Source organism: Micropterus dolomieu, linkage group LG18 (assembly GCF_021292245.1).
Source record: "Micropterus dolomieu isolate WLL.071019.BEF.003 ecotype Adirondacks linkage group LG18, ASM2129224v1, whole genome shotgun sequence".
NCBI lineage: Eukaryota > Metazoa > Chordata > Actinopteri > Centrarchiformes > Centrarchidae > Micropterus > Micropterus dolomieu.
Genome location: NC_060167.1, coordinates 18,699,609 through 18,722,386, shown reverse-complemented (window position 1 = coordinate 18,722,386; position 22,778 = coordinate 18,699,609). Strand labels below are relative to the sequence as shown.

The window sequence follows — 22,778 nt, the reverse complement described above, 5'->3', positions numbered from 1 at the left end:
ACTGGTTCCCCCCCCCCCCCCCCCATCTCCTGGTTTTGGTTTGTCCTCATTTGGGTCCCTGGTCGGTCACAGCGGGGAGGGGAAACCCTGTGTTGCGTGTCCAGTGGTGACCCAGTAAGTCAGCCAGTGGGAGCGCACTGTAAAGCCATATTGAGCGTTGTTGCTAGGTAGAAATAAAGGGGTGATTTTAGGACAGTTAAAGTGCTCTTCTGGGCTACTATTATTTACAGCAGTAATCATTCTCAATAGACCTCTGCCTCATCCAGTTTCTCTGTCAGAGTTTCAGTGATGTCTGTGGCTGAATCCAAATCTCCACCCTTTAGACTTGGAGACTGAGGGTGTTTGGCTCCGAGATGCCATAATGCTCAGTGAAACAAGACTTTAGACCCCACTTGTTTCAGCGGATATGACTTAAAAGGAAGCTCCTGCTCGCTTCCATCATTTGTAAGTGATAGGTCTGGGGATTTTCTCCCACCATCTACATATCAAAGTTTAGCAAAAAATTAGGCTTCTGCAGGTATAGGCAGGTAAATCTGCAGTCTTTTCAGTGAGAAACTCCCTGTTTATGTCCTTCTACCACTGATCAGCAAAGAAAACACTAGCATCTGGGGAAACACAAAGAGGAAATTTCAAGCTAAGATGACTGTAACTTTGGAAGATCTTTTTGATATTTCCAACTCAGACTACTAAAGCCTCATTAGCTTCACCTGTTCAGTGATTTTGAGTGCACTGAACATGGGCAGTGGATTTTGTCCCCAATAATTTCCTTTGGAAGGCATTGACCTCTTAACAGCCAGTATGGAAGGGAGGAATAATTACAGCTACCAGTTTGTCTATCATTTTAAGACAGACTTGAACTTATCTGAACCTATACTTTAAAGGATAACTTGGATTACTTAAATTTTTGACACTTATAATATTATATTCACATCAAAGAATACAAGCATGAAAAGCTGCTAATGCTCTCTCCGTCTCTTCTTTCTTTACTACAGATCCCACATTCGTCCACGCACACCTCATCCCAGACAGCGCTGAGAAGAATGATGACAAGCTCTACTTCTTCTTCCGCGAGAAAGCCTCTGAGATGGGCCAGAGTCCAATGACCCAGTCCAGAATAGGGCGGATCTGCCTGGTAAGTTATCACACCAGTCAGTAAACCTCATGTTGATCATCTCAACTGAAAGGTTTATGTCTCCATAATGATTAGTTATAGCCTGTTGCCCGTTTCTTAGTCTCTTAGAGGAAAGGAAGTTCCCCGTGATCATTAGTAATTGCTGAGCACGAAACAGTAACACACACCAGGCAGTACCAGGCAGAAAACAAAATACGTTTGGAAAGAATTCTGTATTTTGTGTTCCTCGGCAGAGATAAGATGTAATGCTGTGGCCTGGAGTGTTGTTTTTCACTAACGATGGACAAATAATGGTGTGTCCAAAACTTCCAAAACTTTCAAAACATCTGTACATGGACTTCATAAAATATGTCTCCAAAAATTCGCCTGTGTTTGCAAGACACATCCTTTAAATATGCAATTTATAAGAAATATAGTGAATGAGACTAAGAGGCTACAGCCATGCTAGTGGCTCTATGAGGTTGTACTGATGCACAGTGGGGCTTTGAGCTAAATGCTTTCATCGGCATGCTAACATGCTCACAGTGACAATGCTAAAGCAGGGATCTTTATCAAGTGTAATGTTTGCCATGTTCACCATCGTAGTTTTGCAGGTATGTAGTTAGTAGTATGTAGCAACAGACCTGATGATGGTGTGAGAAACCTTCTTTAAATTTATTCTCTGGGGATCATGAATATCTGTCTGACAGCTGTCAAGACATTTAACGCTGAACCACAGATGTCAACCTGCTGGTGGTGCTGGATGAAAGGTCAGGTGAAAGTCAGGCTTCATATCTATCTATCTATCTATCTATCTGTCGAGAATGTGTGTACCTGTTTCTGAAGGTTATTAAAACATGTTCCCTTACAACTTTAAAAACACATTTCTTTCCTACATGATGTTATAGTAGATGAAAATGGATATCAAATGTATGTCTTCCAGCTCTGCAAATCCTTTAGACTCCGTAAAAGTTGTTCCATGAATCATTTTCCCACGGCTTTACCTCAGCAGTAGAAGTTGGCTGACCTCCTGTGCAGATGAGCCAAGCTGAAATTCAGAGCTGATCTTTATTCATGCAGGCCCAATAACAACAGACCCTGTGCAGTTAGTTTGGACAGTTGTTTCAGACAGCTGTTGTTCAGACATTGGTCAGACTCTTCCTGTAGATGGATGGATAACTACTGTGTGTCTTTTCCCTGCAGAATGACGACGGTGGACACTGCTGTCTGGTCAACAAGTGGAGCACGTTTCTGAAAGCTCGACTCATCTGCTCAGTCCCTGGAGCTGACGGCATTGAGACACACTTTGATGAACTAAGTGAGTTTGAATTATGATTTCCCAGTTAAAGATTATCCTTTTCAGCACATCTGTGGGGCTTTCTTTCATCTCTGGACATTGTACAATCCATCCCCTCACCAGGTGTGTCCTATGTCCACTACCTGTTGATCATTTAACTTCAACAGCAAATACCAAAAATTCTTAATGTGGCGTGTTTCCAGATCATATTCCACAACTCAGGGAACATACAGTGCATCTGCTTAGAGTGCTTAGTGTGAAGCACATAATGAATATGTCCATGACCTGAATGGAAAAGCTGGCAGATGGAAAGTGAGAATTCTTACAGGACCGTGTAACTACAATTCAAAGATGGACTTTCTCCAGATGGACTACTTGTTGACAAATTCAGTATCAACAGCTTTCTCATTTGTAGTTCTATTCACATTCTGCCCTCCATTTGCTTTTGCATACTTTTACTACGATGTTACGGTTTTATGGCTTTCAGCATTATCATCTACTCAGATTTTGCTGCAGTGTGTGGGCCAACAGCTCACTGCACTTAGGGACACACTGCCAGGCAAGCTGCAGTTACAGCAGTATGTGTCTACTTATGCACAGCAATGCTGGGAAGAATCCCATGGAAGCTGCAGTTTTAGATTAAGGTATCACTGACTCATGCGTGTTAAGCTTGACATGTTCTGTTCCTTTGAATGTTTAAACTTTGAACTCCTTGTAGTTAATATCCTGAAAGGTAACATCCTTACTGTAAGACTGATCATTCTGCTTTTGGGCACCATCAACATGTTTTGCAGAGCATTTGTAGAATTAGTAAAAAAATTAAAAAACAAGAGATAGAAGAGTAAATACACACACGCATACAGAGTAATCAAAGTAATGAGCAGCTAGGATCAGTCCGCCCCCCGTGGATCATCCCGGTTTGTCCATCATTCACATGACTGACAGGATTAAAGAGGGATTTGTACTATACTTGAAATTATAGTGGCTGGTGGTATGAGCAGCAAATCTTTCACTACTTTCCACTGGGAATACAACTCTAATTTCACACAACATTTAATGATAGAAAGTTAAAATTTACCTTGAGCCATCTCATTTTTCCAGCTGTGAAGATGGACTCAAATGAATTGACCCTTTGCTAAGCCACGCCCCGAATACACAGCTGGCCAATCAATGTAAAAAGAGTCGTTTTCTAGCTTTTTTTTGGCTGTATTTTTCTAAGATATGGTCAAACGCCATTCTTGGGGCACTTGTAATAGTTACAGTTGCTACCCAGAGATGTTGATAGGAGAAGTACAATTTATTCTCTTTCCAAAACCTGAAAAATGTTGGTTGTGGATTGTTCCTAATGTAATGTTAGTTAGCTAACGCTAGCTAACTTCCTACTGAATGTAACATAATAAAGCTCTACTGTTCTGCTTTTTAATGGATGTAATAATGAATAGAGGTCTACCCAGCTGTACAGGAACAGTGTTAATCGTTCATATCGTCGGGGGATGCGGTGGTTCACTTGTACTGTGTGATTGGTAGGCTAAATCTTTAATTTTTTTCATGTCCGTTTGAGTCAGTTTGAAAGCCTGAAGACAACCTTCAAATCTATAATGCAACTGCAAAACTGTCTGCTTCTTTCTGAGATTTCTTTTTCCAACAAATTTGACAATATTTCTCTGGGGAGTGCAGTAATAGACAGTGACAGTGGATGTGCAGTAATGGACAGTAACTCTCAATCAAGTTCAAAGTCCACTGAGAGGCACCTTTTTGAAAAAATTGGAAATAGCAAAATGACTTCATAAAATGAAGATTACCTTTGGCGGAGTACAGCATGTGCATCACGTCCTCATACCTAATTGTCAGAATATCCCAAATCCCAAAACAACATTAGTGACCATTGGAGGGTACCATCGACAAGCTGACCGTCATCGTCATAGTAAAAATAATAAACACATGGTTAACGTTTGTGGAACGGTCGCACTTTGGTTTATCAAAATTAGTTAGGTTTAGGAAAAGATCAGGTTAAAAAAAGTACATTAGTTACATGTTAAGTTATGTAACATGACTTACGCAGTTAAAGTTAAAATAACTCAACGTTGACTTTTGGTTCCACACGGGACACGGAGGTCTACTGGGTGACCTGTATTTTACCCATCCATCCACTGCGGCCTCCCCCTGTGCGGACTTTGTCGTTCTTTATGCTACCTCACCTGGTGTATGTTCAATCTGTGCAACGATTTGCTAAGGTTTTTGAGTTTGAAAGACATGTCTCCTCAAAACTGTGTGAAACAGGCTTTGAGGTACTTTTTCTTTAGTTTAGTGGGTGTGTCAGAGGTGTTCAATCAGCATTTTCTGTATACTTCTTTATTCAATTGGGATGTTGTCTGCTATTCTGGACGGTAAGAGCAATGACTGTAACGTTGAGTGTATTTTGTAGTGTTAAATACGTATTGAAACAGATTTCATGAGGCTCCAAAAAAATTACAAAGAATTACTTTCTCAGCCGCCATAGTTGCAACGCTTGAGTAACACAACAGGGTACTCAATGTATCACAGTTTCCATTTAAAGAAACATTTTGCCATGTTCAACTCGAGGAGTAGTATGTAGCTGCAGTTTCAGGACCGCAATCCTAGGACCGGAAGTGCATTTCTAGGACACTTTACTTTGATACTGCCAGCTAGCTGGCTGGCTATACTATGTTACTTTTGACAGCCTCCAGAGCCTCTCGCCTACTGATTCTGAACTGTACATAAAACGACCAGCTCCCACCACAACACAGACTCAAACCCCACATAAGGATAAAAACAACAACAATGGTCATCAGAACATCAGAAAGGCATTTGAGTCATAGAGAGGCCTCTGCTTTGTTTTCATAACCAACCCAGAGTTGGCTTTCATCCTATTGGACAGGTAAACTAACATTAATGCAAAGCATGTGAAATATATTGTGATTTTGTGTTTAAGTTGGCTCAAGTTAGATAACATTAGCTTGTTTTCCGTTGCAAATACTATAGTTGTATCACTTGCCACATTACTTTAGTTTTGCACATTACATTATACACAATACATTACAGCTAACACGATCCATATTACTATCCTGTGTACCACCAGTATTATGTTAAAAGTGTTGATTTTAGCCTGCAAGAAATGATTTAACGGTACAAAGCAAATATGGATTTATTTATTTATACTAGCCTATAGTGATGCAAGGCAGTGCAGCCAGCTACATTAGCACGGATCTGCCGCTGTTTGCTTCACAATGTTCAATTTAGATTTATTGCTATTTTACTGATACTCACACAGCTTTTTCACCGGTCTCAGTGGCTGTAACATACGTGACCCACGTAATATACAATAATGCAACATAACGGTACTAGACAACACCACAGGGGAAGACCCATTCACCACAGTAATTTTACTTACTACGGTCTAACTGTTATTCTAAAGTGTATGGATTAGTTCAACATTAACCTGATTAAAAAATATTACTGTAAGGTTAGTGTGTGAGACTGTCTCTGGTATTTCGGTCCCTGTTTAGACCAACGCCAAGTGCTCGTTTATTAGTTTGAGCATGCACCCTGAAACCTCACCACTAGAGGCCACTGAAACCTACACACAGCCCCTTTAAATGCCAAATAATAACAATAAAATAAAATGAATTTGGAATAACTAAAATGTAATGCACTTTTCTGAGACTTTTGTGTCTCTAAACAAAATGTAATTTTGTTTCATGCATGTAATGTAATTTTGTGGTACTAAATGGAACAAAATTGTATTTCATTCACATTGGTAGAAACTAATGTAGTTATTATGCTGCAAAAGTCAAAAAATCATCCCTAATTATCATAATGAAATGCAGCATGTGACCTATGGGGTGTTTTTGTTTCTCAAGCTGCACTTGTACACGCCACATGGCCACCAACATGCACATACGTTCATTTCTCAGTCATAATTGTTTTCATTCAGATTTTGCCCATAAATTGTGACAGTATTAAATAATTCACCTAGTAACTGCATATAAAGCACATCTATGAGCTACATTTGTAGTAACATCTCTTAGTCCCGCTGTGATGAGGCTTTGCAAGTTGCAAATGTATGCTATGCATTAAGAGCACTGTGTTAGTGAGAGAAGAGTACTCTTCTGTATGCGTTGCTCTCCTTTTAGTATATCCACAGCGCGGCAGGTCAGTTGTAGTCTCTGTGCAGATGAGCACTCGTGGTGAGCTCATTGTGAGTCCTGAGCTGCAATGTAACATCCCACAGCTCTGTGGTTGTCGTCCCCACAACCACAGACAGTCTGGTAGAAATGTGTTCTGTCTCCAGTCCTGCTGGTCCTGATGGAGCCCAGCAGAGGCATCAGAGTGGTTATAGGGACTCTGGGGAGAGAGTGGAGTAGATTCAGATGGTGAGGCAGAGGCTAACACAAGAGAAAATATTCAGTGTTGTACCATGGGAGAGCAGGAATATAAAGGCAGAGGGAAAAAGACACAGACACAAAAGAGATGAAACTGTTTGCCAGACAAAAATGAGAATGAATGTGTGGGCGATAAAGTTTTATTGCCTTATTTGAAATGTAATTATGGAATCAAACAATGTTTTTTCATTTAGTTATTTTTTATGTGACTGTAGTCCACAAATCCCAAAACCTCTTTACTATATATGAAGACATGGGTCCTTTCTGTTGTTGCTTTTTGTTTGTTTTTCACTTTTCTCTATAATTATTCTAAGTGGACATTTCAACAACACATTGAGGTGACACACAGACAGACTGTCTACAGACAGTCTGTCTTCCATCCAGTCAATATTCACAGGGTGCATCACTCACTTTCTCTTGTTTCAACATTACTTTTAATATTCCCTCTTTTTGTGTTCTTTCGATCATTACAGCAGTCAGAGATGTTTCTCTGCTAATGCGATGCTGAGATTGCCTCAAAGACTGTCTGATCTGACACATCAGAAACAAAAAAGTTGCAATGATGCAACTTGTTCCAGATCTCTGATTTTATGACTTTCCTCTTTCACTGCACTCATTTTGTAGCCAGGAGGCCTGTCAAACTGGCGTCAGATGGGTTATGAATTTCTATTTTGTTTGCCAAAAGTTAATCTTTGCTTTAGTGTGCAGCCATTATCTGTCATTTTCCTTACTTTGGCATGTAAGCAGATCTTTTTTTGTGATCAAAGGAAAGTTTGTTGATTTTGCAACTTTTGTAAAGTCAGAAATGATGTTTTCATACTAGCCATGTGAGTTTAAGCTTCCGCTTGTTCACTTTGTGCACACTAGATAACGCCAAGGGCACAAGGATCAAATGTGTTATTACTTTTCACCATCAATTTCACATGCATAATTGTGGCTTAACATTTTTGTTCTTTTACATGCTACTTGTTACATTCATTCAGGTGACATATAGTAGGTAAATCTGAGACGGTGGCTCTACATTCTTTCTGTGGTGTGCCAGATTAATGTCTTGCTTCTAGCTTCACAGATAGCCATGAATAAAGAGCTCAGGTTATAAAAGAGAGGATAGGATTTCATGCCTCTTTATTGTAATTGGTGTTTTCTAAAGACATTTGACTATAGGTAATTGTTGTCCTTGTCTTTTCAAGGCCATTTAAAACAAGCAATCTGAACCCTTTTCACTAGTTTCCCACTGATGCACAGCATTAAATGGACATATGTATTCAACTGCAGGTGAAGTGTTATTCTACTCAACCTGTCAGCTTAAAATTTAATTTTAAATTATATTTGTTTTCTTCCTTATTGTTTTTCCATGCACTTTTCTCTCATTAAGCCATCAGAGGACACGCAGGGCTCACAACGGCCTCAACCCCACAGTCACTGGATGCATATGGCTCCTATTAAAGTCATGTTTCACCAGAGATCTCTATTTCACTTAAATTCCCTGCTGAGACACAGGAACTGTAGTTTCAGCATTGGAAGAGTTTGGATGCAGGATCTCATTGAGGCTCTGGTAACCACAATTCATGAGGAACTCTCTTTTAACTCCCCCTCCTACAGGGCAAAAAGTCTCCATATGTCACAATTACAATTACTTTAGGTTGGAACTGCGTGGAATCTGGGAACTAATAAAGCCTTGGGATGATTTGATACACAGACACTAATATTTACTCAATATAATGTGTGTTTTCTTTTTGTCTGACCATTCACCATGACAGTTATTGTGCTTCTGTAGAGAGGCTGCCTTTTTTCATCAGTGGTAGAATGTAACTAAGAAAATGTACTCAGTTACTTATAAATATACTTTTGAGGTATTTATTGCTCCATTTGACAGCTTTACCAGTTACTTTGCAGATTAAGATTTTACATCCAAATCATATGAAATGCTTGTTAAATACAATGTATAATGAAAGATTAAATCAGTGGCTCCCAACCTGTTTTGCTTGGGGCCCCTAACAGAAATAGCTGCGTCTAGATGGGACTCATCTGCACATGTTTCAGGCCTCTCTGAGAGAGTGATTCTCTCTCTAAACTCCACAGATTTAATAGTTGTTTGAGGCCCAAAGATGTAAAATTATCCAGAGATGAAGTAATGTACATTTGTGTTGCAGAACTTTATATTGAACTTTATTTTTTCTTCTTTCCTAACCGTCCATCATCTCACAACCTTTCAGATTTATCTTGTGGCCCTTTTAAAGGGGGTCTAACCCCTGGGAACCACTGGACTAACTTACCTAACTGTAGCTGCAGTTAGGTAACAGTAATATTCTACATGTGCACAGGAGCATCACTGTCAACAATCTAAGAATGTCACATATAAAAAGATAGGAGTCACAGGAGCCATTTTTCTGCAGAATGAGTACTTTTACTTTTGATACTTTAAGTAAATTTTTCTGGTAACAACATTTTGAAAGCAGGGCTTTTACTTGGGATGAAGTTAACTGTTGTCAATGTACTTTTATTTAAGGGTCTGAGTACTTCTTCCACCGCTGCTTCTCCTGGTTTATGACTGTGACTAATTAAAATTCTGTATTTGTCTATTAGGGGATGTGTATATCCAGCCAACTCAAGACACCAAGAATCCTGTCATCTATGGAGTCTTCTCAGTTTCAGGGTGAGTGACTGACAACTTTCTCAAACTCTCTAACTTTCATGCAGTTGGAAGGAAAAGGTATATTTTGGTTTCCTCCTGCAGTTTGTGTTCATTTTCGCTCAGCCTGAAGGTGTCAGCTCTCTCTGATATTGAAATGCTGGGTTGCGTATGGCCTGTCAGATGCAGCCTACAAAGACAAAAGAGGCTGTGAAAGTGGAGCCCATTGGGAGTTGCGCTCCTCTGAGAGACTGACTGAGCCTATAGTTCCTCATAGGTCAGGTTTGATAGCGAGTTGTCATTCAACACGCAGCATTAAAATTCAAAGGAACCAACCAGACATATAAATTGAGATTCTAACTGCACACAAATGGGGAGAGGTGCGCAACGAGTCATAATAAACATGTCTTGATTAATGTATTTGAGAAACAAATACTGTTATTGTTTCCATCCTCTCCTTAGCCACGTTTAAACCCATCTGATAAAAACACATGCAGTGCTAATGATAGAGGCCAATGACAGGAGTTACAAACATAGTACACCCACCACACAGCAGCAAGAGCCTGAGCTCCGGCGATTCTCTGCAGTACGTGGGTGTTTGTATGTCAGTGTGTCAGACAGCTTGACTCTAGTTGAGTCGGTTTTAGAGTGTGTTTGTGTGTCATAATGTTTCTGTGTGTTCCTGTAAGAGGCCGGCTGTGTACGTGGGAAGGAAGCACCAACCGCAGAGAACACCCGTAGTAATTATCCCAGGGAGTGAGTTAATCTGTATCCTCTAGCTGCCGTCTCTGTGTGTTCATTTGTTTTTCTCCTACCCTCCTCCAGATCTGTGTTTAAAGGCTCGGCAGTATGCGTCTACTCCATGGCCGACATCCGTATGGTCTTCAATGGGCCTTTTGCCCACAAGGAGGGGCCCAACTACCAGTGGGTGGCATACACTGGGAAGATCCCCTACCCACGCCCTGGCACTGTGAGTTATAAACAATAAGAAATCACAAATACACAACTCATCCCATTACAAAGAGAGTTCACTGTCATCCTTTTTATAAGAACATGTTTTTACTGTGAAAGTATTCTGGTAAATTGCAGGTTTAACAGTTTAATCTCTTTTTTTTTTTTTTTGTCAATAGTGTCCTGGAGGCACGTTCACCCCCAACATGAAATCCACAAAGGATTACCCAGATGAGGTTATCAACTTCATGAGAAACCACCCCACCATGTACAATGCTGTATACCCAGTGCACAAGCGCCCCCTGGTGGTCAGAACCAACGTAGACTATGAGTTCACCACTATTGCAGTGGACCAAGTGGCAGCTGCTGACGGAAGCTACGAGGTGCTCTTCCTGGGTACAGGTCAGTGCTCTCAGGCGTTAACTGACATTATATGACCATTGTGCAGTTTGAAGTTTATTGTCAACTGTAATCGAGGACTGACAGATTTACACACCAGTTAGGATCCTGTTCTTCTTAATCATAGATCAAAGACATTTTGGGGATTCTCAATTTCCTGCTAAAAGAGATAAGTGGAGCCTGAGTTGGAAGCTAAGATCAAAGGTCCATGGCACAAAACATCAAAAGAGCCAGAGTGAAACTTGTTCTCTCTTATGTTTTACAGATCGGGGGTCAGTCCAGAAAGTGATAGTCCTGCCTAGAGACGACTTGCAGACAGAGGAGCTGGTCTTGGAGGAAGTGGAGGTCTTCAAGGTCTGACCTTTTTCTCCGTTTATGGTTATTGTGTTTGTTATCCAAGACAAAAGACTAACACACTGAACATCCATTGTCTGCTCGTTTAAAGCTGTTGTTCACTGTATCACTGCAGGTTCCCACAGCAATTACCACCATGAAGATTTCATCAAAACGGGTACGTTACTTAAGTGGCTTAGATCAAATAGTTAAATTAAGAGATAAATTGTCGCACAGAAGTCAGACTTTACACAGAAAACATGTGTCTGTAGTCATTCATTCAAATAAGACAATTATACAATTTAAAAAAAAATGTTGTAAAGCTTTATTTTACAGTTCCCATAGTTTCCTCAAATTTCTTAAAAAGGAATTGATATATAACTGTAAATTCATAGGAAGGTTCCTGTAAAGGACTGGGTAATATGATGCTTATTAAATGGGAAATGGACACAGTGTTGAAATGGTAGATTTACAGTTAATCATTTCGATCCTTTTAAATAAGTTTCTTAGGAACGCAACTGCTTATAAACTCAACACAAGGAGCTAATAACTGTCTCAGAACTTCTCTATGTTCTTTGAAACAGTGCCACATTACATTGTTCCTTTAATTCTTCTAGGAAATCATTAGGAAATTACAGACCGGGGGGAAAAAAAGTGATGCTCAAAATGTTTATATCTGATTATGTTATTTTTTAATCTTTACCTCTGTTTGTTTTAACAGCAACAACTATATGTAGGATCAGTCTTGGGAGTGACCCACCTGGCTCTCCATCGCTGTGATGTGTACGGGGAGGCCTGCGCTGACTGCTGTCTGGCCAGAGACCCGTACTGCGCCTGGGACGGAAAATCCTGCTCCAGATACTCATCCTCACAGAAGAGGTGACGATTAAGATAGTATAGATGGGCATGCTTTGGTACAGTACTTGTCTGTGTATGTGTCTAGAACATTTTCATTTATACTTAGCATGTAGTATTTCTTAAATATGTTGAAGTTAAGCTTTTTATTTTCTACTGTTGATCTGACCTCTCTAGACGTAGCCGTAGGCAGGATGTAAAGTACGGCAACCCAATCCGCCAATGCAGAGGTTACAACTCCAACAGTGAGTATTCTGCTAACTTTCTATTATGCCCATATGGTTCACGCACAATTTGGGAACTAAAAATATGAAATGTATGTGCACTGTTATCTATCTATTTAGTTGCTGTATTTTATATTTGCTCAGGAAAAAAACACAAGATAAATTCTACATAATGTTTTATAGCCAATAAGAATACTCTGGAGACAGTTCAGTATGGAGTGGAGGGCAGCACTACGTTCCTGGAGTGCCAGGCCAGGTCCCCTCATGTGTCTCTCAAGTGGCACCTGCAGAAGGAAAACAGTGACAGGAGAAAAGAGGTGAGCAAAGCTTTCCCTGTATAGCTGTTACTGTTTCTACAGCTGTCTTTATAATAATGTCCCCGGTAAAGGTCTGGGGTCTCATGCGTAAACATGCGTATGCCACTTCCCAAGCAAAGGTTGTGATCTATGAAAAAACAAACTTGACGGGAGAATGTGCGGTCCTGTCCGTAAACTCTGAATCTGCGTACGCACATAAAGAGGAGAAATGAGAAACGGCGACTCACATGGCAGAAGGATGAAACGGTTTGAAATGAATAGGCCTGCTATTGTGTAAAATAAATTGAAATATTACCTCTGAGTATTGTAGGCTTAAAGCCTTTCTGAATAAGTAAACACTCATTAGATTGACTTTCCCTGAAGTGTGCAAAAAACATCATTTAAGATCATTTGCAACGCACAAAAAGATCCAGATTTAGGATCATAAACACAAACAGAGATATCTGTTTCTGCAAAAGAACGCCTCAAATATGTTGTACAGTTTAATCTGGAATCATATTAACTAATAGGCTACTTGCGAGCAGTGCAGTTTAGTCTCATAAATAAGGTGAACAGAAGGACAAATTACATTTAAACTGATTTGATGCTGTTTTCAATGCGTCAATCAAGGAAATAGGAGTGCATAGTTTAATGTTAAAACACATTATGGAAAAATAAAACTTTTATCGTCATTTACAACAAGTCATATTTCTTTTAACTCATCAGCAGCCTCGTTAAGTAAGTGGACTGTTTGTGTAGCCTAAATAAATGTTTAAACACAAGTGGAATGCATTTACTCTCTTTTCAAACGGGGTTAATCCAAATAAGTACCTGGGTCATCCTGTCTTGCGTGTGTGTGTCCCCCATCCAGCCAGTGACATCACTAATCAAGAGGGATTCGCCTTCCTGCAGATCCGTTATGAAGGGAGTGGAGCTCCGGTGCCCCCTTTCCTCTGGTGTACAAGCGTTGCGTGAAAGTGCGTTTTTACCCACCAAACATGCTTCAGCTTCACCAAAAGGAACGTCCGGGTCACACTGTCTCAGAGTTAAATTTCATTTTGTAGCTTTTCCGTCAGAATTTGCCTCCTTTTCTTCATGCAGTCAGTACGTATTAATATAAATGAGGGACATTTCACTGACCATTTATAGGCAACTATGGGCGTTTGGAGGGTCGGACATGGAGCTCCCTCACATGCACCACATTTCAAGTTGATTGTGATTTATAAAGGGAACTTGCTTACAAATGTGCTTACGCGTGGTTTTATAAGTCTGAATATTTTTTGGCGTACGTTAATTTTGGCTTTTGGCCGCACGTACACTTTTAGTGAGGATTCTATGCAGAGTTTTATAAATGAGACCCCTGGTGTGTGTCAGGAGAAGGCAAATGAATGTATGGAGTGTTTAAACTTCACTTTTAACATCTTTTGTAATAATCTTCACTGTCCTTCCTTCCAGATTCGCTCAGAGGGCCGCATCCTAAAAACAGAACAAGGTCTTCTTATCCGCTCACTGCAGTCCTCTGACAGCGGCATCTATCAGTGCACATCCACAGAGAAAAACTTCAAACACACGCTTGTCAAACTGCAGCTTGTGGTCCTTTCCAGTCGCACAGTCAACAACGTTTTGGTGGAAACAGGCAGCCCGGCCCTCCCTCCACTGCATTCCAGTGCCTGGACTCCGAGCGCTGGACAGTACAAGGACCTACTGACCATCCTAAGCCAGCCAGAGATGGGCCTGATCAACCAGTACTGCCAAGATTACTGGCAACTTGGAGAAACCAGCGTTGGAGACAACAAAGCCAAAAGCCTGAACGAGCTGAAAGAACAAAAGAAGCCTCGCAATCGTCGGCATCATGACGAGCAAACAACTCCAGCTGAGACATGAGGAGCTTATCATACTCCAACACCCCCACTCTCCCTTTTCGCACCACCTCCTAAACACTGCAACCCTCCGTTTCGGGGGATTGACTCCAATTAGAAAAATCTAATTATCATAACAGACAAGACAGCAAAAGCATCAAACAGTTTCTAAGTAACTGTTGGGAAAAAATACACAATATTTATTGTAGGTTGTAAAAAGTAATTCTTTGTACCTATCTAGAAAACATGTTTTTTTGTGAATAGGAAAATCTGTGCAAATATTGTTGTTATTGTAATATTATTGTTAGTGTTATTGTTTATTACAACGTGTTATTATGTTGAGAATACATTTATGTTTGGTGTTTTTGAGAAACAGCAACAATAACCCAGGACATTGGGAGTATCCACACATGGACACGGACCGCTGAACATGTATTCAGAAACTGTTAAACATGTTGGATCACTTGACTGCTGGCAGTATTCAGTGTCTAAGCTGGAAGTCGAGTCGCTGGATCAGTGAAATTCTCAAATTTCCCCGAACTTCTTCACCAGAACTTTGTACTTTATAGCAGCAACATACAAGCTGTTGATGATGCTGATGATAATAATGATGGCATTTCTTGGGACACGCAAGGATTAAAGCAATGCCCGCAGACTGCAGCTTATAAAGGCCCATGTTAATGAAAGGCCCTTTGTGGCAGGTACGTCTCTCCTTTCATGTTGTGGTCCAGCCTGGCCTCAAGTAACGATGTTGTATCACCCGCCCAGATTCTTCCAAAATCAGTTGCTGCCAAGTGTTTGTTTTGTTTATATGTGAATATCACATCTCAGTGTTGTATCCTTAACAAGCGTGATCTTTGTGATAAGTTGTTCTTTTCTTGGGGGGGGGGGTCTTTTGAAGACACAAAAGCTGAAAATATAACATTGCCTTCTCTTTTCTCTTTTGAGATAAGAAATTCCAGCAGGCAGCTATATGTGTGTTTGTGACAGTTTGTGATAAAAATATATATATTAGAGACGAAGCACCTTCTGTTGCCAAATTGGTAAGAAACAGTAAATGCTTCACATGTATCTGTGGCATATGCAGTGTATTCATATAAGGCAGAGCATGCAGTTTGTATGTTCAAAGGTTGTTTTCTTCAGCTCGCAATGAATCCAAAGTTTGCATTCCTGCCAGTTTCATGCGAAATATTGGTTTCACTGAGTGAATATTATACACATAATCAGTCTACATTTCTATTAGATTACAGCCACAGGTGTGCTGATTTGCATTGCTGTGGGAACAGAATACTTTGATTGGTGCTCTATTTACTGTATCAGCTGGTTAAAAACAGAGCTTTCACAGTAAACTTTTTTTGTCAGTGCAGTGCCATCCTGCTATGATACGTGCCACAGACTTCATATAAAACTGTTTGTACTGAGCATCTTCCATACTGTAAAAAATAAAACAAATGCCACTAACAAGCTGATCACCGCCAAACCTGGAGAGAACATGTACCAAAACCTTCAGAAGGTGGCTTTTCATTGTGCATGGCATGTACAGTGTATGTATATGGTATTTGTCTAAAATGCTATGTTGCTGTGGATGTCTGTGAATGTCTTTCTTGTTGTGGGAATATGGAAACCTTTTATGGCGGAAAATGCTGAGAGTACAGAAAGGTCAGATTGTGATTTTAAATCCTCTCTCTCTCATGCTCATTCTCTCTGTCTCTCTCTCTCTCTGTCTTTTAGTCTATTCTTTCTTTCTCTTGTTCTCAAATATTTGCAAAACAAATTTGCATATATTTCCAACATGTGCATCTATTTTATTTTCTCTGTTTGGCAGACTTTGCTCTGGGTCATTGAGGTAAAGTAATGTATGATATGATGCACAGTTGATGTTATTGTAATGACTTGTAAAAATTACTATCTATCTTTTCTTCCTCATCAATGTTGCTGACTAATAAATTAAAGCTCTATATTTTATAATAACAGGGGTTCTGTTCTGCCATTGGTGAGCACATTGTCTGCAGGGTTTGTTGTGTGATATGTACTGTAATGCAGTGATTTCAGTGCTCCTCATGTTAATGATCCGCAGTGGTGCAGGAAGTATCCAGATCGTTTACTTCATTAAAAGTAAAAATACCACAATGTAAAAATACTCTTTTACTAAATAAGTCCAAGTACTGCATTGACATTGTAACTATAAGTAAAATTATGTACTTTTTTAACGTACACAATGCAGAAAAATTGCCCCTGTGAGCGATATACTGTTATACGTCGTGTTAATGTGAAAGAAGCATTTTTGATCAAGGTGAATCTCTTTTTAATAATTTGCTGTTTGCTTGTTTGATCTGAAACATTTTATCTTATTTAACAGTCTAAGCTATGTGTTTTCAGTTTGTAAAGTGACTAGCTGTCAAATAAATCCAGTGGAGTAAGGAGAACAATATTTACCTTTTAAATTTAGTATAGTAGAAGTAGAAAGTGGCATCAAATGTAACTATTCAAGAAAAGTACCTCAAATGTGTACGATACATACAGTTGCATTTTACCACAGCTGACCTGTAGCATTGATTTCCTTGACAGTAGTGACTCAGGAACTTAATCAATGTTGACTCCACAGAAGATCACGATAAAGTAAAATTGATAAGAATAAACTTTATTTAAGGAGCACTTTTCTAAGCAAAACTGCTTTATAACAGACAAACCGAAAAGGAGACAGCAACAAGTTACTGTACATGTAGGTAAATGCAGTGCAATGCTCACACATACTGTTTTTGCATGCCTCCATAATTGAAAGTGAGTAGATTAGGATCCTTAACCGTCTTCAGATTGAGGTCAATGAGATCTGTCAGGTGAAACCGCAAAGCTCTATAAGCACTTCAGAGCTCACCCTTCAGTCTGCAGTATCCTATAAGAAATACAGTTTGTCTAACTTCATGTTTGGACTGTTGGACTGGGAGGTGACGGGTCTGGTTATTTATTTTTGTGACCCATTTGTTGTAATTGTTTTACTGTGTGGAACAGAGACTAGTTCTTTTGTTTTAATCCCTCTAATCAACCTCTTTGCAAACACCATGCATTCAAGACCACACTTACTCCCCTTCATTTTTATTTTGGTCCTGATGTGAGATGAATCTAGTTTGGGTAACTACCATTCCCGGCAATGGGCCCAAACACTCCAAGCACCAAGTTATTTTAGCTTTACATGCTTCTCTTTTAAAGGCACTTAAGAACAGCAAAGAGAGATAAGCACTTGAGCCGATGTTCATCTTCCGCTGAGCACAGCAAAGTCCCCCTAAAGGTTAGATCACTCCTACACTGATGTATGTCTGCTTCTCCTCACACCTTTCGCTCTGCTCCTAAAACACCCCTGTCCTTGAGCTCCATTGGCCACCCTCGGTCAGGTGGGCAGAGGATGCCCAAAATCCTCTCCTAAGACAGGAAAATACTCAAACATTCTCCAGTGTTTGCTGCAGGCAGTTGACGCATCAGCTGCACAGTTGACGGCACCAGTCAGAAAGTAGGCGATCAGCAAGGACCTACTTCCATTTTTCCTGACACTTGGCTTTTAAGCGGAGGGGCCCAAGCCGGGAAAAAGTAGGATGGGGGCTGGAGCGAGCGCCGAGGACAAACACTCCAGAGAGCTGGAGAAGAAGCTGAAGGAGGATGCCGACAAGGATGCAAGAACTGTCAAGCTGCTGCTGCTAGGTAAAGACAGTCAACCTGGATGCAAATACAGGAAACCTGTATTATTATAAGTTATCAACACAAACAGATCTTTTAAACTATAAGTTTGTTACGGTCTGAATAACCTTTAAATACTTACTTAATTGCCTGTTCATGTACAGTATATGTGATGAATGCTTGAGTCAAGGAAAGGCTTAATAACCCGTGTCATTGAATTGCTAAGACACTTTAATAATCACTCAACCCAATCCCTTGTTAATCCTGAAACAACAAGTCCTCCAACACAAAGGGCTTAACCCTGAAGGACCCTGAGTGTATGGCTGTAGAATTCAAATACTATTGTAAAATAAATCACAGGCACTATTTACTTAGGTGATCAAGGGGGGAAATATTAATATTTAACTTTAATATTGAAAATTAGGTAATTTAGGTTTTTTCATTCAAGGACCAACAAATTCTATAACCTAAAATATTTCTATCGAGTATATGACAATGTTGGATTCAAAAGCATGTCGGGCATATGCTGTTCTGAATATCTGTCAGGTTGTTACAGATATTTTTTCACACTCAGCTTCATCATCTCCTCATAACAATGTAGGTCAGGGACAGGAAAAGTTCCCCCTGACATCAGCGTTGAACAAGATTACACCTGAAGTAAGAAGTATTATGACCTGTTGGGATCGTCTGATGAATGCCATGGGGTCACCTGCATTTAATATCACATCTCCTCTCACATTAATGAAACCCAATATATAAATAAAAGCACAAAAAAATTTATTAAGATGAAGTCATATTTCTCCAAAATCATTACAAACTGTGGACATTTTGAAATAAACTTTGGTATAGAAGCTTATTTTTTTATCTGATGCTAATAACTACATTTAATACATTTTTCTTCCTTCATATAGGTGCTGGAGAATCAGGCAAAAGCACTATTGTCAAACAGATGAAGTAAGATTTTTGACACATAAGCAATGTCTTATTTCTTCTCTAATGGACTGTAAATCACATACAAATATTGTATTCTCTCATCAGAATTATCCACAAAGATGGTTACTCACTTGAAGAATGCTTGGAGTTCATCACCATCATCTACAGCAACACCCTGCAGTCCATCATGGCCATTGTGAAGGCCATGAACACACTCAATATAAACTATGGCCACGCTGATCAGCAGGTAACAACAGCTGAGATGGACTTCAATGTGTTTTGCATAAATTGAGTTCAAGTTATCCAGCATAACTTGTATGAGTCCCTGTCCTCTTGCATTCGCTCTGCAGGATGATGCGAGGAAACTCATGCATCTTGCAGACACCATTGAGGAGGGCACCATGCCTAAAGAACTGTCAGACATCATTTTGCGCCTGTGGAAGGACTCTGGCATACAGGCATGCTTTGACAGGGCCTCAGAGTACCAACTCAACGACTCCGCTGGATAGTAAGGAATCACCCAAGCTGAGATTTAAAATTGGCACAAGTTCTCACATTAGCGTTTGTTATTAAATTAACTTGATTTTGCTCTCAGCTACCTGAATGACTTGGAGCGACTGATCCAACCAGGCTACGTGCCCACTGAGCAGGATGTGCTGCGATCAAGAGTGAAGACTACTGGTATCATCGAGACCCAATTTTCCTTCAAAGATCTCCATTTCAGGTGAGTCAGTGCATTGTTTTGCAAGAGGGTAGCACCGAGAACTCATCACCAGTGCTCCCACTGAGCTGGATAGGAATCATAAAGATAACATGCTCCTGTTTCCATGCAGAATGTTTGACGTGGGTGGCCAGAGGTCAGAGAGGAAGAAGTGGATCCATTGTTTCGAAGGTGTGACCTGTATCATCTTCATTGCTGCTTTGAGCGCTTATGACATGGTGTTGGTGGAGGATGATGAAGTGGTATGATAACAGTCATATTTCACACTTGATATTCTACACTATTTGTATCTTTTGTACAGTCAACATCAGGTGTATTTGAAGGGCTCTTCCTTGGGTAAAACCACAAATTTTAATTTCAGAATCGAATGCACGAAAGTCTGCACTTGTTCAACAGTATCTGCAACCATCGCTACTTCGCCGCCACCTCCATTGTACTCTTCCTCAACAAGAAAGATGTGTTCATTGAGAAGATCAAGAAAGCTCATCTCAGCATGTGCTTCCCTGAATACGATGGTGAGGTCATCACAACACACAAACAGCAGCGCTTTTCACGACTTTAAAAAGTGGCAAACTTATTAAATGTGCCCCTTTATCTCGCTATCTTGTCGTTAAGGCCCCAATACGTACGAGGATGCTGGTAACTACATCAAGATGCAGTTCTTGGACCTGAACATGCGCAGAGACATCAAAGAAGTCTACTCTCACATGACCTGTGCCACAGACACAGAGAACGTCAAGTTTGTGTTTGACGCCGTAACCGACATCATCATCAAAGAAAACCTGAAAGATTGTGGTCTCTTCTAAGAGCCATGCTGAGACACCCAATGAGGGTGAGTGAATTTTGCACAATATCGTAATGATGATTCAGATTCTAACTTTCGGGCCAACTAATAAGCGTAAGTGTGACTTTCTTTCTTTTTTTTACAGGGTGATGTTGTAGTCCGTGTAACAATCAACAGACCCTTTCTAAATTCAAACTGAGGACTGAAGATGAAAACTGTCCCCTGAAACAGCCATCCTCAAACCGGCGAACGCAAAAAAATATATATAAATCAATTATTTGTGTTTAAAACTACTGTAAGTTGTAGCTTTGACCAAAGACTTCAGGTCAACTGACACCGGAAGAAAGCTCTTCAGTCAGAAAATCCTGTGCAGATTTCAGATGAGTTGAATTTTAGTCAAGCTAACTTTTCTCTTGAGTCTCTTGAACTCATCTTTCGAGAGCTATGCAATCTGTAGTTAAGACGTCAAAAGCTTCTGTCAGCATAACGTGATTTCTTCTCACATGTACTAATGTGAATAGATGTCAGGCTAATGCATTGTCTCTATGCTCCAGTAACAGGTCAGTCCACAGCCAAAAAGCAAACAAGAGAGCCTCACCACCTGCAGACGCACTTCAACCTTTGCTAGAGATTTAAAAAGAACTTGCCACTAGAAATGGCTTTAATATGTACAGAAACTCTACAGTGCAGTTTGAGACACAATTCAAACAAGTAAGGAATAGAAATTTTAAGCGTTAAGAAATGTAACTCTTTGCAATAGTTGAAAAAGGCCACTGTTTTCTATTGGACAGTTCAAGTGTGGTGAGACCATGTGGATCTGTAACACTGCTGGGTGGTAGATGTTATATACTTAAACTTAAAAATCCTTGTCTAAAAGTTAACTGAATATACGGGCCTTTGAGCCAACTATCCTGTACAGAAACCAACAATTGTAAACCTTTATTAAACCCATTAAAGCTTCTGTAGAAAACTGAGTACTTTTTAATTTTTCACAAATAAAACCCAACACAGCAATGTCTTGTTCATAATCTATTTATTTTATTTCACATAATATTTCAGATTCTTTTTCTAGCATTATGAAACCAATCGGGTTTAGGAATGAACAGCCCTTACCTTTAATTTCAGACAGATTAAACAGATCGACATTTTTGGATATACACTTTGTTGCTTTCTTGCTGAGTTGAGATGAGAAGACCGATATTACTTACATGTCTGTACAGTAAAGGTCAGGCTACAGCCACACTGCAAAAACTGAGCTCTCAAAAACGAGAAAAAAAGCATTAAAATGGGGGAAATATTACTTAAAATAAGCAAAATTATCTGCCAACAGAACAAGAATATTTCACTTGCTACTTAAGGACAAAAAAAACATACATAACAAACAACATAAAAGCTGCCTGGTAAGAATAAATATCTTATTGGACAAAAAACAAGTATATTTTGCCTTCAATTAAGATAATTAATCTTACCAAGATTTTAGTTTTTGCAGTGCAGCAGCTGGTTACAGCTGTAGCCTAGCCTAACACAAAGACTGGAAACAGGGGTAAACAGCTAGCCTGGCTCTTTCCAATTACCAAAATCCACCTACTAGCACCTCTATAGCTCACTAATTAACAAGTTATATCTTGTTTGCTTTTGTACAGATTAAACAAAGGAGCTTTAATTGAGCTTCAAAAGGTACTAGTGGATGGATTTTGTTACATTTGGACAGACCCAAGCTAGCTGTTTCCCTTTTCCTGTCTTTGTGCGAAGCTAATCTAACCAGTTGCTAGTGGTAGCTATCTTTAAACAAATTTGGACTATGACATCAATACCTATCCAGCTAACTTAGATGTGTTTTACTAATTAAAACACCATACTTATGACCCATGCAAGTGTAGGCAGGAGTGCTACAGGACTTTATTTATATTATTTATTCATTTCTGAGTGATAAACATTTGTGAAACATGAAACTATATCTATATATATAACTATAACTATATCTATATATATATAACTATATATACATATATATATATATATATATATATACACACACACATATACACACACACATCTCTCTATCTATCTCACTATATCTATATCTATCTCTCTCTCTCTGTATCTATGTATATGCTGATCACAATTCACTTTTGTGAAATCAAGTGTGAATCTTTATGTCTTAGTCTTAGCAAGAAAGTGAAAAAGCGAAAATTCCCAAAATGTCTCACTTTTCCTTTAAAGACAATGTGAGACAAAGTGGTTGAGGTGATGTCAGCCAGTTTGAAAACTTTTTCATTCCTATCATTCCTAGAATATAAACAAATGTCTC

The 22,778-nt window shown here is 39.6% G+C and overlaps 2 protein-coding genes across 3 annotated transcripts in view; both read left to right on the top strand.

Annotated features, from left to right (window-relative positions):
• Window positions 1-16,331, top strand: part of sema3fa (sema domain, immunoglobulin domain (Ig), short basic domain, secreted, (semaphorin) 3Fa) — a 54,495-nt gene extending 38,164 nt beyond the window's left edge. The window contains exons 9-19 of one of the 2 annotated variants that reach the window (XM_046076452.1): window positions 993-1,132; window positions 2,315-2,429; window positions 9,398-9,467; window positions 10,269-10,413; window positions 10,574-10,796; window positions 11,059-11,147; window positions 11,263-11,304; window positions 11,848-12,005; window positions 12,144-12,226; window positions 12,389-12,522; window positions 13,957-16,331. In XM_046076452.1, the coding sequence (XP_045932408.1) occupies window positions 993-1,132; window positions 2,315-2,429; window positions 9,398-9,467; window positions 10,269-10,413; window positions 10,574-10,796; window positions 11,059-11,147; window positions 11,263-11,304; window positions 11,848-12,005; window positions 12,144-12,226; window positions 12,389-12,522; window positions 13,957-14,385 (1,628 nt within the window). In that variant the 3' untranslated portion in view covers window positions 14,386-16,331. The remainder of the gene's footprint in view (window positions 1-992; window positions 1,133-2,314; window positions 2,430-9,397; window positions 9,468-10,268; window positions 10,414-10,573; window positions 10,797-11,058; window positions 11,148-11,262; window positions 11,305-11,847; window positions 12,006-12,143; window positions 12,227-12,388; window positions 12,523-13,956) is intronic. The other variant, XM_046076454.1, reaches the window with a different exon arrangement.
• A 1,616-nt stretch (window positions 16,332-17,947) lies between these two features.
• Window positions 17,948-20,489, top strand: gnat1 (guanine nucleotide binding protein (G protein), alpha transducing activity polypeptide 1). The gene is made up of 8 exons (XM_046076039.1): window positions 17,948-18,053; window positions 18,941-18,983; window positions 19,068-19,209; window positions 19,313-19,470; window positions 19,558-19,686; window positions 19,796-19,925; window positions 20,045-20,198; window positions 20,299-20,489. The coding sequence occupies exons 1-8, from the start codon at window positions 17,948-17,950 to the stop codon at window positions 20,487-20,489; spliced, it is 1,053 nt and encodes a 350-aa protein (XP_045931995.1).
• Window positions 20,490-22,778: the final 2,289 nt, after the last annotated feature.